Source organism: Melopsittacus undulatus, chromosome 1 (assembly GCF_012275295.1).
Source record: "Melopsittacus undulatus isolate bMelUnd1 chromosome 1, bMelUnd1.mat.Z, whole genome shotgun sequence".
Classification (NCBI taxonomy): domain Eukaryota; kingdom Metazoa; phylum Chordata; class Aves; order Psittaciformes; family Psittaculidae; genus Melopsittacus; species Melopsittacus undulatus.
The window spans coordinates 47,764,957-47,783,023 of NC_047527.1; the positions used below are offsets into that span (position 1 = coordinate 47,764,957).

The 18,067-nt window shown below is 37.1% G+C and overlaps 1 protein-coding gene across 2 annotated transcripts; it reads right to left on the reverse strand.

Moving 5' to 3' along the window:
* Positions 1 to 219: 219 nt before the first annotated feature.
* On the reverse strand, positions 220 to 17,320 carry IMPACT (impact RWD domain protein). Of its 2 annotated transcripts, XM_031052935.2 has the most exons (12): positions 16,859 to 17,320; positions 16,605 to 16,761; positions 15,789 to 15,917; positions 15,000 to 15,052; positions 13,970 to 14,032; positions 11,959 to 12,044; positions 10,428 to 10,556; positions 10,035 to 10,132; positions 6,841 to 6,914; positions 5,023 to 5,113; positions 2,249 to 2,383; positions 220 to 418 (listed from the first exon to the last, which is right to left on the reverse strand). In XM_031052935.2, exons 2-12 carry the CDS (start codon positions 16,638 to 16,640, stop codon positions 347 to 349), a joined length of 966 nt encoding a protein of 321 aa, XP_030908795.2. In that variant the 5' UTR covers positions 16,641 to 16,761; positions 16,859 to 17,320; the 3' UTR covers positions 220 to 346. The 2 variants fall into 2 exon arrangements, with proteins under 2 accessions (XP_030908795.2, XP_005153582.3); XM_005153525.3 differs by having other exon boundaries at positions 10,035 to 10,129; positions 16,605 to 17,318.
* Between the last annotated feature and the right edge of the window lie 747 nt (positions 17,321 to 18,067).

An 18,067-nucleotide genomic window follows, 5' to 3' on the forward strand; every position in this document is an offset into this window, starting at 1 on the left:
TACTAATACAAGATGTCTTTGAGTTTGAACCCAGGAGTGGAGAAGATAAATAATACACATTTTAAATTAGTCAACCATTGTTCAGGGGGAGGGGTTGGGATGGGGAAATGGTTCCAGATATTGCAATGCTCTCATAATAAAGAGCTGAAGTGCATAAGAAAACAGAAAACTTGTGCCTAAGCTCTACTTCAGAACAGCAGAAGAAATCACAGAAGAAGATGAAAATATACCTATAGCTTTATTATCTTCCAAATACAAAATGTCTGTTGTATTGTATAAGGCAGTAACTCCACATTTTCTTTGCATAAATATGTGCAAAATAATCTTTTATAGTTTAAAAAATAAATTAGTGTTCTGTTCTTTTCTTGTTGTCCTTCCTTGTCTTTTTGCTCTTTCCTGCTTGTTTAGATGATTCTTCCTGAAACGAAAAGCAAGCATTTAAAAATTTAAACAACATTCTTATATACAGTGAGTATTCTTCCAGGGTTATCCATGAGAACTATTTTTAATATGAACAGTGTTCATCACAGTTCACTGGGGTTTATGAAAGTTTTGAGTTGTATAATAATAATCCACTCAGTTTTATTAATTTGTCTGCTTATATTGTTATTTAGAAAATTCAGCCTTCAGCAATGATAAAATACAGATACAGCTATACCAACAGAAGCATATAATGTGAAAATAAAATAAGCCATTTCCACTCAAAGAAGAGGTTACCAATACAGGAATACTTCCACGCTATACTGCAGAACTTCTACTGTGGATATGGCCTTATCAAGAGATAAGATTGTACATCAGTGCATTAAAACGGCTTCCCTAAGTAAAACAAACCTAATGGAGGAGAAACAATAGTCATGCTGGACCAACACTGTGACATACAGCATACTCTTGACTCTCAGTTCTGAAAAAACAGACTTTTCTTCAGTTGGCATGCATTGCAAGCAGTCCCCAAAAGGGTGAAAGAATTGGCCACTACATTTGGCAGAACATGAGGCATTTTCATTTACTTCTTTTTACCTTTTGCACATGGGAGGGAAACAGACCATAACAGGATATTTGAACTCTACTATTCTGAAGAGAGTTAGCTGAAAAAATACTCTTTTCAAGAATCACATCTATGGTACTAGAATATTAATTACCACCAGTTCCATCTGCTATTTTTCTGATGGACACTGCTAACAAAACATGTTAACACACAATAAAGAAACACAGTCTGGTTTGTTAAAATAGGGGAAAAAAAAGGTAGTAATTTTTGGTACTAAACCTTCTCATGAGGGTAAATGCTTAAAAATCTGGTTACTTTCCTTTTATTTTGTAAGCAATGCTTTCAAATAAGAGAACACTGATAAACTGCCAAGAAGGTAAATCAGTAAGTATATACAAGCACCTCTAAAATGCAAAAAGTACATACCTAAAAAGAGCAAGGAGGGGAATGGGGAAGAATGCTCAGCTTTCAGCCACAGCAATCATAGATACTTTCATATGTAAAAAAAAAATCTGACAGTTGCATACTTTTTCAAGTATTCATTAGTAATTATTTCCTACTGTCTCAAACTTTATTGTTAGCAATTACCTGTGATAGACATACCTAATATGATGTTCTGAGGATGAAGAAATGTTGGAAAAAGCAAGAATATTAGATGATTAAATGACCTAAGTCCCTTAAGAAGTAAAATGCCATTTAAAGACATTTGGAACTTGTCTCCTGAGTTATTTAAGCTCCCTTGGATCATTTTCCCATAATCTTTTCTCTAACAGTTAATGTTACTTTGAATTCTTCTGGTTTAGATTTTTTTAATGGTGTCTATCATCTACAATTCTGAAAACTTCTTTGGGTCCAACAAAGCTTTCAATTTTCAAAACGTCTACTAGTTATAGGAATCCCCAGGCTCAGTCTGCCTACACACTAGAACTGGTGGCACAGCTGAGCATGAGGAGCAGCAGCTTCCAGTTTTCTGAATACAAAGAAAGAGGCGCTTCCCTTTCCCATCCTCCTGCAACCCTCAATTTTGTGTTCTGATCAATGTCCTCAAATGCCGCTACCCTTCTATTGCACATCTCACACTTACAAACCAGGTCGCTGACTTCTTTGGAAGTTCTTTGTGAATGTTTGCACTGATACTATCAGTGCATCAAAGCAATCAGGGGATGACACAAGTACAATTCCTTTACTTCTTGCTTCGTCTAACAGTGACAATTTACTCAAGTTCATATACAAATGCCTGCATTCAAAGTGGCAGAAACTTACCACTGAAGGTACATAGTTGTATTCCACAAGTACGTTCCTTGCACAATTGTTTATATGTTTAAAACGATCTGGTCCCAAGAGAATACCTCCATACCAGCGGGACACCACAACTAACACATTGCGGACATTCAAAATCTGTTTGAAAATAGAAGAAAAAAGGAAGAAAAGATGTTATTTTTTTAAATTGAATTAGTTTTACTGTTGACACCACGTGAAACGCGAAGTCTACTATCTTACATTTTTAACAACTTACTGTCAGGTCTGTATCACACATGTTACCACAGGGTAACAAAAAATGACAGGTCAGCAGTTGCGTTAAGTTTCCCTCTAAAGCTCACACCCAAAGATAAATTCAAAGTAAAAAAAGAGTCAACATATCCCTCAGAAAGGGTGCAAAGCTATCTCCTGTGCACTACAGTTGCTCATCCATGTGTCAAAAGCTTAAGGCATTACTTCAAGGGAAAATTACTGAGGTACATTTATTATTCTCAGATATGATGAACTATTTATTTCCAGAGAACCTCTGTCAGTAAGCAGACTGTCTATCCACATTTTTGATGGTGGATGAGGCCAATAACAGCCAGGGGAGAGGCATTATGCATATGGATATCTAAAATGCCATAAGCTAGTACTGTTGCCATGTGCCATGTGCAGGACTTAGCAACTTAGCAACCTAGCATGTGGGTAATACATATAAAATTCTGCATTTTCTAGGTTTGATTCCTAGTCACTTACAACCAAGCAGTTGCTTTCTGAATTCAAAAAGGCATATATAAAGTCACACAAGTTAAAATAATTGTATTAGCAGTTAGGACTGAAAGGAATTCAGTGACCTTTATATAGCTTTTTTAAGATTGAGTAACAAAATCGAGTTAAGCAGGAGTGAAAATTCCTTTTACTGAAATTAAGGGCAAGAAACATGGAGGGCCTTCAACAGCTTTATTTTTACAACATCTAAATGTGATTTGACTAGACTTGAAAACCACTGTGAATTCCACCTTGCAGCAATTCCTTACGCAAGATCTCCCCATTGTCCGCAAGCACTAGTAACACTGGGAATGCCAACTGACTTAGGTTTCAGAGAGAAACACATATAAAGATATGGTCTGGTGGAAGGTGTCCCTGACCATGGCAGGGGGCTTGGAACTAGATAATCTTTAAGGTCCTTGTTCATAGTAAAAATAGGATGCCAAACATGGTTGGTAAAATTTTTATCTCTAAGTTTGAAAGAATTAATCTAAAACACAGTTTCTTGTAACCAGAAAGTGCTATCTTGACTGAAGTGTTAGGTTTATCTGGAGTGAGATCAGATTCCTATTGCAAGAGAAGAACTAGAACTATAGCAACAATAACTGTATTAAAGCAACTAATTTTCATGCCCATATTGTATGTCGTAAGTGCTTATAACAGAAAAACTACAAGACCTAAGAACATATGTAAAGCAGTCATAAACTACTTTAATCTTTTCCACAGGTGAAAACTGCACTTCTCTGGTCCCTGTAGCAATACCCTTCCAAAACAAAATCATTCCCAATAGCTAGGACTACAGATTAAGAGAGTTGATCTCTATGACTCAGACATATTCACATTTGATAAGGGAAACTTGATGTCACTTTCTAAACTGGATTTTTATGGAATGTTAAGTGCCTGGACACTTTAAGCCTGACAGCTCTCAAAAGTGTACATCAACATGCTCATAAAAAGATGATAAGCTCAGGATTAAACTGAAGTACAGTAACTACAAAATTGTTTCTACACATTATTTTTATTACAATAATGTTTTCACACTTATGCCATATACCTGCATATCTTATATAAGTTTTCCTTCCCAAGTTAGGTTTGAATTACTTAGGAAATTTCAAAAAGTTCTAAATGAAAAATCTCAAAATATTTCCATCAATTACTTTTTCTTTTTTTAATTTTTCCAGAAAAAAACCCTTTGAAAAAAAAAAATAAAAACACTTTAATACAGTCTCCAGGAATATGGATACAACACATGAAGTAACAGAAAATGCAAGCAAGCAAAGGACAGGAAAAGAAAACTCCTGTTTGTGACAGAGACATCAATTTAAAAATCAAAATTAATAACAATACTTAGTGTGCTGCTATAACTGACGTGAGAAACTGCATAAGATATACCCAGCTGTCCCCTGTAATTATATTTAATTTATGTTTTCACTAGGGCTCACATCATGCCAGTGAATCAAAATTTATCAATGTCAATTCACATTTAGTAGCAACTTTCTCAAACAAATATTATTTCAACATTTGAAAACTAAAGTATATGTAAGTATGAAGGCTAAAGATCCAGAACCTGAACAAAGAAATAGATGAAATTATTGAAATAATTTAAACCTTTCAATCCCACTACCTTTTGCATTTTAAGCTCCACTCCACAAGTTCAAATAAGTGTCTTTTTTATTACAAATATTTGAGGAAACTAAATGAAAGGCTGTGCGTAGCTCAACTCCCACATTCTGTCAGTCAGCTTCTTCCAGTCTTCATTTTCAATATACCTTACACCACACAGTAAGTACAGGAATAAAAATTTATTTCTCTTTTAAAACATCCAAACTATCAGTACCACCACCTGTTTCTGATCCAAGACTTGGAAAGGCTATGGGCTGGGGCTTTCTTCACTTTTGAAAAAGAAATCATCTACTTGTCTACAAGCACAACAGTAATTAAAATAATCATATACAAGTTTATCTACATTATGCTGCTTTTTAAAATCTGTTCAGGACTTCCAGAAGTGAAAAGTTAATTTCAGTAACCTGCATAAGATGAAGAAGGCGTCCACCTGCTGCTGTCTCCCCATCATCTTCACAATCCTGTAAGAATGTCTGCTTATCTTCACAGTATATCCTTAAAAATAAAAAAAAAGAAAAAAAATAGCATAAAATAGATTAAAAAAATGGCAATCAACTAAATAACATTTTGGCATAATTAATGATGTATCAAGAGATGATGAGGGTTGTGAGGCACTGGCACAGGTTGCCCAGAGAAGTTGTGGGTGCCTCATCCCTGGCAGTGTTCAAGGTCAGGTTGGATGGGGCTTTGAGCAACCTGGTCTAGTGGAAGGTGTCCCTAACCATGGCAGGGCAGTTGGAACCAGATGATTTTTAAGGTCCCTTCCAACTCAAACCATTCTATGATTTATGATCTTCCATATATACATGTATCAATTCTATTTTCTGCTAAGGACACTTACACAAAAACAGGATGAGGCTTAGGGTAAACCACAAATACTTATCTGTACAACAGAACAAGTTTTCAGAAGCCTTTATTTAGACTTTAACTACTTAACATTTACAATGATAATGACTCTGGAGTTGAGTCCCTAATCAGAAAAATCCTAAGTTTTTTAGCCTAATAATTACACCTAGCTGAAACCAACTCTGTCAGATACAGGTTCAAATTATGGTACACACAAACAAGTTGGAAGAACTTGGACAAAAGCATTATAAGTAATTAGTTAGGTCTACACTTTAGCAGTAGTGTGAAACTATCAGTGAAATTCACCTTCAGATTCTCCATGACATCTCCTTCCTCAGGGGACACTCCAGGAAATTTGGGGTGAGCAGGACAGCTGCTCAGCTCTAATTTTCCAGAAGTAATGCTTTGAGGTTGACTGTTACCAGCTGATTTCATAACTTCCAAACTTAGTTAATGCACACGATTCAATGACAAAGAAGTTTTCAATGAGAAAGATGTACTGAATGACAAATATGAAGCAAAGTTTCTGTTGCTTTTTTAAGTTTATTTAGACAGTACGAATGAAAGAAGACAGATAATAATCAGTAACAACAGAAATCCCTTCTCTTCAAAAACATTTGGCTTAGGTAGATTTTTTGGAAAAGTAAGCTTTCACTTGCTCTCATTTGACGATTCATTAGGATCATGCCAGAATGTGTATGAATGGATCAGTCTATAAATGCTTTTTTAAATTACTAGTTCTCCAGTAATGAAAGGGGATCCTTTTACTGTTATTTATATTCCTCTGAACTGAGACCAATTAATCTCACGTAAGCTGTGCTCACAAAAGTTTGCAGAGACAGACCACTACCAAACTAATATTTACCTGTTTCTCATTTTCCCTGAAGTTTCCGGTATTTCAGCTGAAATTTCATATGCCAGATGTCTGCATCAGGCTTTATGTTTCAACTCTTATTTCAACTAAAAATTTTAAGCTATTTCAAAATATCAGGTTGGGGGGGAAAGAAGTTACTTCACCCACGTAAAAACACATTTAGTTCAAGATGTTCTACCATTTCCATATTCACACATACTATGCAAAATATAAAAACACATGCTCAAACCCACTTTCAGTCTTTTTTTCACTAATGCTGCTTTACTATCTTAACATATTTCCTTCTATATGTTTAACTCTCTTGACATCAAATTCAAAATAAAGCCTAAAACTTTTACCATACAAATAAGAAACTCACTCCCGTAAAGACTTAACAGCAAGGAATTATTTGATGAATTAATCTTTCCTCATGTGCTTTACTCCTTTATTAAAGAATGCTAAAAAAGAAAACAACCAAAAAAATCCAGCCCCCGAAAAAAACAAACTGCTCTTCATCTCTCACCTGTATGCATATATGTTGTGGGTAGCACTTGCAATTTTTTTATTCTCATATAATTTTTCAAGAACTCTCTTTACCTTTAAAAGAACAGAGATAAGATTCCTTTTAGAATGGGAATTTCATACACACCATCTCATCTCTATGACGCTATGATTATCTCTGCTTAAACAAGTATCTCTTTAATACCAAAAAGAAACACCTTTTTTTTTGACACTTCAATGTAAAATAAATTTTCAGTGTTGTAACTCAAGAAGTGGCTTCTCAGTACTCTACTGCTAGTTTCAAATCATTTTTCTGTGATACTGAGAACAGCTGTTCCTTGAAGGAAAATACCTTCAAAGGTCACCTAGCCCAACCCCCCAACAATGAGCACGGACACGTTCAACTGAATCAGGTTGCCCAGAACCACATCCAGCACGGTCTTGAATGTCTCCAGGGGTGGCGCATCCACCACCTCTCTGGGAAACCTGTGCCAGTGTTCCACCATCCTCATTATAAAGATTTTTTTCCTCATATCCAGCTTGAATCTCCCCTCTTTTAGTTTAAAACAATTACCCCATATCCTATCACAACAGGCCCTGCTAAAAAGTCTCTCCCCATCTTTCTTACAGGCCTCTTTCGCTGAAGATGTAGAAGTGTCAAATCGCTTTACTACACAAGAGATGGCAAGATCTAGAAAACATTTTTAATCAGTATGAAGCATCAATTACACCTGCTGACTCTTTCTCAACTATAATGCTAAGCTGTAAGCTGGAACATAACACAACTACTTTCACCTCTTTCATGAAAACATGTGATGTTCAGAAAGCTCTATTACATTTTGAATTTCTCCTTTTCCTCAAACACATTTTTTTCTCCAGAGTTTCCATTTCACAGAAAGAATAATGATCACAAAAAAGTTCCATTACGGGTCTGAAAGAGTATTCCCCAGAAAAGATATTCCCACCATGTTCATCCCCCTGATCTTAAGAGGTACCGAATTCAAAACATTTATCAGTATTAGTTCATCTTCTGCTTCTAATTAAACAAGCTAGCAATTGTTCAACCCTTTCCAATTTGGCCTAGCAAAAAAGAAAGCTTTGATCAAGACACTGTTTTAGCACATAGTAGAAAAATCAGTATTACTTTGAGCAAAACATTACTGAAGTTGAGAAAGCTTGAGAAAACATGCTTGGTGAACAAATTGCCTTCCACTCCAGGGAAAAATGTCTCTGAGGAGCAATCAATATACATATTTAATTTCTATATTAGCTATACTGTGCTATTTTCAATTCTTCTGGCAAAAATTCACAAATTTGCCATTACAAAAATCACCTCAGGTATGAGACCTCTATGAAAAAACTCCTATTATTAACAGAGAATGTTGCTTCAGACACCTGATTTTCCTTTTCCTGTGCCCATTCCCCAAGGGGAATATTGAAGAAAGGCAACATGTAGTAGTTAACACACTTTCATAAATGTATTTCAATATATGGACTTAGGGTACTATGCATATTAAACAATCACCACCTTTGACATTACTTATTTGTCACCTACCAGGCTCCTAAAAACATACCTTAATGATTCATTATGTGTATTAGCAATAAACCTCCAAGACAGGCATCTTACAGCTAAGCAGTAGTTTATCCTTTTTCCCATTGTAGCTCCTGAGCCTTTTTTTTTCTTCTGTTCCAATCTCTATTATTCCTGCTTTAGGAAATTAAGGGATGCAATTCTTTACATGTCAATGAGGCATCTGCTCATAAAAGATGTAAGATGCGTAAACAGACCAGTTCTTAGTCTCACTTACTAAATCAATGTCAAGTCCAAGAACCACATAACTTTCAAATGTCAGAATAAGTCAAACTGAGACAAGGAAAAGCAGTGGCACCGAATTATAGCCTACTACCTGAAACATGCCTATCACTTTCTGCTGAATGCTAGCTAAGGTATCTAACCTACCAGTTAGAACTCTTCTGCAACAGACAGTCACTGATGCAATGCCACCATCTCAAAAGTTCTCCATGAAGTATGCAGGAAACTAAAGACCAGAAAGTCTTATGTCCGTACTAGGCAAGATAATAAAGGGGAAGCAAAACCAAAAAAAAACCCACAGCTCAAAATGTTACCGCTTTTGTATAGGGAAATATACCTCAAAGCCCTGTCAATCTGTTAATATTCTTTCAGGGAACTGAACATGCAGTAGATCTAGCTCACCTGGAATTTTAAAACGCATTTGACAAGATCCTTTACCAAAAATTCTTAAAATAAAAGCCAGAATTGTATAAAAGGAAAGAGAAAGATTTTCTCAAGGTTTAACTCTCAGTTAATGACAAGAAAATATGAGTAATTCAGTACTTTCTTCACTAAATAGGGATCATCACATGAGACTGATGTTAATGAATGCAAAGTGATGTACAAAGTGACTTCAAACCAGTTATTAGCATTTGCAAAAAGAGATCTGGAAGTTATGAAAGACATTTCTATGAAAACGCCAGCTCAGTGCTCAGTAGAGGTCAAAAAAATAAACAGAAAGGTAATACTAGAGAAAGAACATGGAAAACAGAAAAACTCTTCAGGCCACTCCTTGGAGTGACTGCATCTTCAGTGCTGTACATAGTTCTATTCTGCATCTCAAAGTTAGAGCATGCATTATATGTACCAAAAGATACTGGGGGTCTTCAGCCCATAAAACCAGAAAACTAAGGTCTATTAAAACTGATAGATGTCTATAAAGCCCAACTGCATATAGAAAGTAGCGAGCTGCAACAACGTTTTGAGTGACTGAATCACAACAAATGTGGGAGGGCATATTTTCATACAATGTTGTGGATTCTGAAAGTTAATTCTGGTGCTAGAAGCAATGGGACAAATTCCACCTATATTCAAGGCCCGCCTGGACAAGTTCCTGTGTGATGTACTCTAGGTTACCCTGCTCTTGGAGGGGGGTTGGACTAGATGATCTTCTGAGGTTCCTTCCAACCCTTGGGATTCTGTGATTCTGTAATAGTCAAGAATAGCAGGATGCACTGCAGAGCAGATATGTAGAGCTATTTCTCTGACAGTGATGGCGAGAAATTGATGGCCGCTCAGACAATATTAGCACAGGAAGACACGAATACAAACAGACTGACATATTTGGCTAATCCCAAGTATCTCAGTAATATTTTGTTAAGCTCAAAATACAGGCAGAAAGAGTAGTATTGATCTCTACTAACTTGTCTGGGTGTCACCACAGGAGCCAGATGTGCCTGGAAAGTACTCCTTCGATCTGTAATTGGGTTTCCGTGATGAATGGGTGGCAGTTCTTCATCTACTGATCACAAATAAGGAAGTGTTGTTTTCTTTTAAGAGTACTGAAAAGATGTATATGGCTACATAAGTAAAGAACGTCTCAACTTTAAAAAGGGGTTTGTTGAAGTAAAGTACACAAGATGATATACAGAACCACCAAAAATCGTGTTGGTTTGTTTTCTTCTCACAATTGTTTTTAATCCTTAATATAATCTTAATGTTACTAATTTTACTTGAAAGATGCATAGATAAAGAGAATCTTAAGGCCTCTCTCTTCTAGGCTATTAATCAGAATCAACAAGGGCATATTTTTTTACCTTCTTGACTTTCAGCTGTAATGTAGTTTAACATTTTAATTGAATCTTCATGAATGGGCTGACAATCTAGGTCAAAATCATCTCCACCATCTTCATCAACTTCTTCACTGGTTTTCTTAATATCTGGTTCTGTTAAGAAAGAAGTAGTAGAATTCTTTACACTTTTTTTGTAAGACAAGACAAAATTTCAAATTCTTTTTCCCAAAACCTCTGTCTTTTCAGCTCAAAGTTTGTCATTAAAAAATTATGAAACACAGAATAGTAACTTGATTACAACAAATTCCAGAAATTCTGGATTTAGAGTAAAAAATAATCTGGTGTTTCCCAAGAACTCCAGTCATTTACTGAACATCTGGAGAAAAATAGCACTTCATGAGGTTATAAAATCATTATGTTTGAAATATCTCTCTATGCTTCAAGTACTCTGTGATTCCCAAAATGCTATTTATCTTCATGCATAGGACATACAAAAATAATAGTCAACAGCAAAAGAGTAAGTATCACACAAAATTTGTGCCCTGGCAACTGGGAATCTACCATACACACATGTTAATTTAGAATGCCTATGATGTGGTGGTGATGTAGTTTTTATAACAGAGGTATTTTCCACAAAAAAAGCAGACTGGTGATATAACATGTTCAAAAAGCCTAGAAAAATCATTAGATGAATTAAGTAGAAGCCACAAGGTTGTTGGCAAAATAAGCAACAAATTTTCACTTCTCAGTATCCCGTCCTTCAAGTTATGTTAATGAAAAACTACTTTTTAAATATCTTTGATGTAGCAACAAAATGCACAGTTTATTGAAAATCAGACCTTATCATGAAGCAGCACTGATTTTCTCCCACCCCCTCACAGGACTGAGGTAACATCCATGACATGGAAAAATACTTCTATCTCCTTTTGCCACAAGTGCACGCATACATGCCACTCATGCAGTTTACAGCAATTTAGCATTTTAATGCACAAACCCCCAAACAAACTCCACCACTTTCTGAAAGTAAAACTGTGAATTTACACAAACTCTATGACAGTAAGAGTAACAGCAGAAGAATCATTGCAACTCCAGTGATGATGTACTTCTCATCCTAATATAGTAAAACTCAGTTAAGATGGAATACTTGGTCATTTGTCTGTATATTTCACTGAAAGTTTATCTTCTCAAGGCTAATCCAAATCCCAAGAGTACACTCAACAACAGAAATTAATCACTGTTATGAATAATTCCTTTACAGAACAGAGGACAATGCATTATACCTGTATGCAGCACTCTGCTTTCATGCAAGTAATTTAGCTCCTGAGAGAACTAAAGACCTTGTTCTAGCTCACAGAGGCCACCCCCTTTTGTCCCGACTGTTTTTTAAAAAGGGAAGCTATCCCTGTAAAACAACAAGTCATGACACTGGAGACTGTTGTTTTATGTTATTTAGATCCAATACAAAACTGGGCATAAAGCTTTAACTTGTAATGCAATCTTACTTTGCAGTTTAACAAAAAGGTAAATTGAGAAAAACATGTGTTTTCTCAAGTACCTGGATCTGATGACTGCGCCTTTTCAATCAGAACTTCTCGTATCTTCTCCACCCATAAATAAAGTATACTTTCACCAAGGTTCTGTCTGGAAGTTAAAACTCACAGTGAATGATAAGAATTTTTGCATATTTCACTTGGAAAGAACACCAAATAACATACATGTTTCAGACACATAGAAATGTATAATTATAAATGTAAATTATAATCTAGTCATGTATAGAGTTTAGGCTTGTGGAAAGTCCTGTCTCAGTAGTTCACTAAGCGAAACATGTGCTACCTGCATCACTATATCCTCTCTGTGGCTTGCTTTATTATTATTTTTCTTTAACATTAAAAGCACCAATGCTGATGGAAAACAGGCAACTGACATAAGCTTTACAGCCATTAAGGAAAGGGCAAGTAATTGTGTAATTAAAAAAAAAAATGGATGGTCCTCAGTATTGTGAAAAGAATACTAAGCTAGGACACCTTACTGGATCAGTTTTCTCTACAAAAAGTAACGTATGCCAGTGGTGAGCTCCTTCAGCTGTTCTGTGGCTGTATGGGACTCTTTCCCCTCATCTTTGGAAGAGCCCCCTCACAAACATCTCTTCCCTTCATTTCTTCCCCTCAAGCAGTCAGTGCACACATAGTAGAAGTTGTTCTGTTAAGGCTGGACTATGATAGCAGGTCAGTGGCAGTAGACACAGTGGAGCATTGGACTGATATGCTAGAGTATGGGTAACGAGCAGTCCTATAGGACAGGGAAGTAAAGATTTAGGTCTAGGAGTCTTTAGTCAGGGGACAGAGGTGTGTATTAAGGTCCTGGGGAAAGACAGGATGCACACATTTTTATGTGCACATTCAGAGTTAAGAAATGCTGCCTTAAGGTGCAGCAGGACCCAAACATCTCAAAATACATTAAAAATGGTATCCTGAAAAGTTGTTTTCATATTTTAATACGTTTATGAACTATGCATATTTGTCTCAAAAACAAAACTAAACATTTAGTACTGTAGGTAACTACTGGTTTCTCATAAATTTTATTCCTACTGCCACCATCTGGGGTACCACACAAGTACATACTGGTGACAAAATTACCATAGAGCTTTTCACTTAAAATCCTCATGCATTTTTAACACTTTAAATTCAATTTTACTTGCTTATATGTTGCTTAGTTAGGAAAGAAACACAGTTAATCAATGTAACTGAGTAATTACATAAAAAAAAACATGCAAGCTAAGTGCTCTCTTTTTAATGGCATTACAGAAACATTTCCTGTGTTTAGATTTCTGTATTTTGGGCAGTCATGAAAGTCATGTGCTTCCTTATGACATATTTTAATTTCATTTAGTTTATATTATCATTAGGATATGAAAGAATTAAATAAACCATATAAAGTACCTAAATTTACTGTTCCAATTTCACTGCAATTCAAAACTATGTAATTTGAGTACTTCTAAATGTTCCATTTATTTTCATGCATTCATTATGCATTGTTGTTGGCTACACACTGTGATAATAAACAGTCTGCTATGTTACAGATCTAATTAATAGTTTCTACATGAGTTTAATTTGCCTTAAAATCTACTTATCCCTTAACTATCTTTAAAGAAAGACTCTTTTGCTACTTATACTCTAAGACACAAATGTCCTACGGTTTAACTTCCAAATGCAAAATAGATGCAGGAATCTCATATTTCATAGTACCAATTCATAAGCAATCTCACAGATTCTAAAGGGAATCTATCCCATTAGGAGCCAAAATGAAGACTTCTATCCTTAAAGAACACCAGGTCTAAAGAATATAAATTTGTCCGAGTTTAACACAATTTGTCCTTGCAAAATGCTTAGTAAGTACACAGCATCTTTACATGTTAGATTTATAAAATAAACTTGCTGGTTTATGGCTATTGCAGCAATCAATTCACAAATACTAGTTCAGACAGATACTTCAAAAGCATTCATTGAGTAGGGCACAAAACTGAAAATACATTTTCTCCTGTCACTATATTCCAGTTTCTAACTTACATATATATTTCTTCCAAGCTATTTGCTAGGTCCATATAGTCTTGTCCTCGAAGCCAAGGAGCACTAGAAAGAAAACAAATACAATGAAAATTGTGCCTATGCATCGATTCCAACATCTCAACAAACATTCATTTTAAAGTAAATGTGATAAACACCCCAAAAAAACCCACTGTCAATTATTGATACTTCCCAAGATTCCAGTTGCAAATGTCTTGGTAAAAGCATGATCACACAGTTCTCCCTCAAGACTACTTGACTGGGCTGCTTTTTCTTTCTTCAGATGAAAAAGCTAGACTCATTTCTCATGGTAGGCCACTGTGAATCCAGAGTCACTTTATTTGCTTACATTTTCCAACTCCTTCAGCACCATTGGATCTATTACATTTAGAATGGCCGTTCAGTTCTGTATCTGTATCTTCCTGGTCTCATGTTAACTATAAACTTTGCCTTAAGTTTACCAGCAATATTTTGTATCATCTTGTCAATACTGACAACCAAAACTCAGCAGATATGCTGTGTGTCATGTCCACTTGTCATTCACACCAGGAACTTGACTTACACATCTCCATTCCCATCTCATGTACATGTCAGGAGACAAGGAGAGGAAAGGAAGGAAAACAGAAAGGTAGTACATGCCATGGCTGCATCCCAACAAGAGTCAGCACTCAGTTGAAAAGCACATCTTTCAATCTGAAACAAGTACCGAAACATGAGGGGTATACGCAAGGAAGAGACAAGACATTACTCCAACACAACAGGCAGCAGCAACCATACCTCCACAGTCTAATTGCTACCTTGTCACAAAATAATGCTTCAAGAATTAGAGATGAAGGAGGAGAGCAACCTGTTACAGAGAGCTCCATAATATGGCTAGCACAGGAGAAAGGATAGAATATTCTTGCTGGAAACATCCCTCATCCCCACTGTACTCTAATTCAAGGAGCCATCTTAACTATAATTTATACTGCAAGCAAATAAAAGTGGTAATTCAGAAAACAAATACAAATGCTTGAAACAAAATTTCACTTACTTTAGTTGATAAATAGGTGGCTCTGCAGTTGGATAACCTGGCGGCAAAATCACCTGAAAAACATTCAAGATAAGTATTCACTCAACTACTCTCAGCTGAGCTCTACTGATGGACTCAGAGGTCAAGCAACAGGACTACAACCAGTGTTACAAATCAAGGAAATAGTTGGCTCTGTTGTTGCAGAATGCCAAGAAACCCTGGATATCTGTATTTGGTATTCCAGTGATGGTAATGCATACAGACATTATATTTCATGGTGCAATTTTCATAGAACAAGTGCCATGAAAAATAAAGTGCAGAACAAATATTAAAGAAGCTGCACATGTTGTTCCTGGACTCCTTTAAGTGGCAATACACTTTGGCATTTCCTCCACTACATAAACTTACTGGTTTCAGGTCTGTAATCACAAAGTAGCAAGTTACTCAATCAAGTTGATCCAGTTTTTTCTTTTTTGCCTGCACATTTTCCATAAAGTAAATCTAGAAGCAGCTGCAGCAGATTCACTCTGATGTCTGAAACAAAGTCAATATATAAAATATTCTAGAAATTAGTCTTGGGAAAAAAACACTGAAATTCATTTTTGTCAGGTGTGGAATTAGGATATAGAACTACTAAAAAATATCACAAGCATATTAATGTGTTACAGGAACAATCACTGCAGGCTATCACAGATTCCAACCAAAAGCTCCTTAATATATCTTAATAGATAAGGAATCCTATTTAAAAGGGTCTCCTGCATGCACAAGACTTTGCCTGCATCAGTCAAATTCTGCATTAACACTGCTTACCTGAAGACAGAGGGACCATTTTGGTTGATCCAGGCAATCATCAATCTTAATGCAATAGATTTTTTCATCTTCATCAACAACACACCAATCTTCACCATATATGGATGAAAGGGCTTCAATTTCATCAATCTAGAAAAAAGCATTATGCAAAAAATAAATAACCTCTCCCAGGGCCCACAGCCTTGTGTGCCAGTCTCAGTTTTAAGTCTTGCTCCTCCACAGCTTATTTAGACCTGACAATATTTACTACATCAGAAAGCCATAAATACTGTGGATCTAGTCCTGACTCACAGCATGTTACCTTTGCTCAGTTTTCTCATACACACAACAGCTTTTGTAATTCTATAGGTAATCCTGTAATTCTCAGCAATGACAAGGTGCGCAAACCCAGGTGGGTCAGCTACAACCCATCCCTGCGTCTCCCAACCAGTGCTGCTCCTGGCTGGGCCATCCATCCCCCTTAAGGAAAACACCCCAAGGCCTTGGCACTTACTAAAGCACAGTGATAAAAGTTATCCAACCAAATTCCCATAGAAACCGGAGACCCACTTTCCACCTGGAAATTAAACACCTGGAACGGGTCTTCAGTGCGAATGTGCGGTCACCCACGGGTGCTGAGCAAAGACAGTACCGCTGCCGCTCGGACAGCACCGCGGGCCCTGGGCACGGAGCTCCTCCTCACACGGTTCGGGGCTCACCAGAAGCCACCGGAATCCACTGCTTTGGAGGCGGCGCTCACGCTGCCCGCCCGAGGATGCCGCGGCACAGCAGGACCCGCGCTGCCCCCCACAGCCCTGTCACTCTACCGCCGCTCACTTGCTGCTGGGCCGTCTCCGTGTCCCTCGCCGCCATCGGTACCTAAGGGAGGCAGGGAAAGGGCATGCGCCGCAGGAGGAGGTTGCGCAGTGGTAGCGGTGAGGCTGCCAGCCTTTCCTTCCGCCAGCACATCCTGCTCGGTTCTCTGCGCCGGCTTCTGCCTTGAGGCACACCCGGAGGCCCCCTAATCCTGCGCCTCGGCTTCGCTTCTCTCGGAACTGCTGTGCTTAACCCGTTCATCCCAGCCCCTGTACCTTTCCTGACAGTGGCCCGTGTTCCTTATCCATCTCAGGGCAGGACTGTTCCACGGTCTAAACCATCTCCTGTGGACACCAAAGCATAGCTACGTACATCCAAGCTTGACTCCCAGATTGAGGTAGCATCTCCTTCTATGCTGTCCCCAGAGTACTGCCATGCAGTTCCATGACCCATTCTTGAGTGTTGCTGAAAGAGGAGTGAACTCGAGGGATCTGCATCCAGGTTAGGTTTAACTGCTGTATTGGGTAAAAGAAACTTAATACATTCTTGAAGTCAGTACCAACATAACTGGATCAAGATGTAGCATTAATAAACTTACAAAATCTACTTCTGTTATGCATAGCCGCAGAATCAACAGTACACTTCACAGGTGGTATTTTTTGCCTTACTCATTTCATTATTTTTAAAGGGTATAAGCAGTTATATTTCAGTGACAATTTTACAGTCTTTTTTATCTTGCATTCATGTCACTCAAAACGAGCGATTTGCATTTTTATAATTGCATAATTTCTTCTAAAAAACGACTGACCAAAACCATAGGTTTTCCAAGCAGGTTCCATTACAGCTATAGAAATGAAGTTAATTTATTATTGACAAGCTTTATGTGTCTGTTTTAGACAGCACTGATCAGTAATGATCTCTTTTTGCTTGAGTGTAAAGTATGGGTGTCATCTTTTTTGCAGTTTGTAGTTCATATGTTTTCTTCCAATGTGTTCTTATAGTTGTGAGGAATATAAGGTGAGCTTTGTTTTCCCTTTTCTCAAAAGGCAGAAGATTCTGTGCCTGCTCTGGAGAACAGGATTAGAGTTCAGAATGATTGTGACAAATAAGTCACATGTTCTAAAACCAAGAAACAGCAATACAAAAAACCCTCCCCAAACTCCTAGGATGCAACAGAGTAGAGACAAAATCAGCACTGTGTTATCTACTGTATATATGGAGGATGGAGAAATACTGGTTTTACAGCAGTTCCACAGAAACTATTTGGGAGTTATTTCCAAGCTAAACATTTGCCAACAGTGCTGTGCTTTTGCTTAAAGGAGAACCATCATGGCCAGGATGTCCAAACACATCTGAGGTGATGTGAGACGTGAGGTAATCCTGCTTTGTATGGAACCAGTAAAGCCCCAGGTGGAATTCTGTGTCCAGTTTTAGGACTGCACTTCAAGGAGGACATGCACTAACTAAAGTCTGGATTAAAGCAA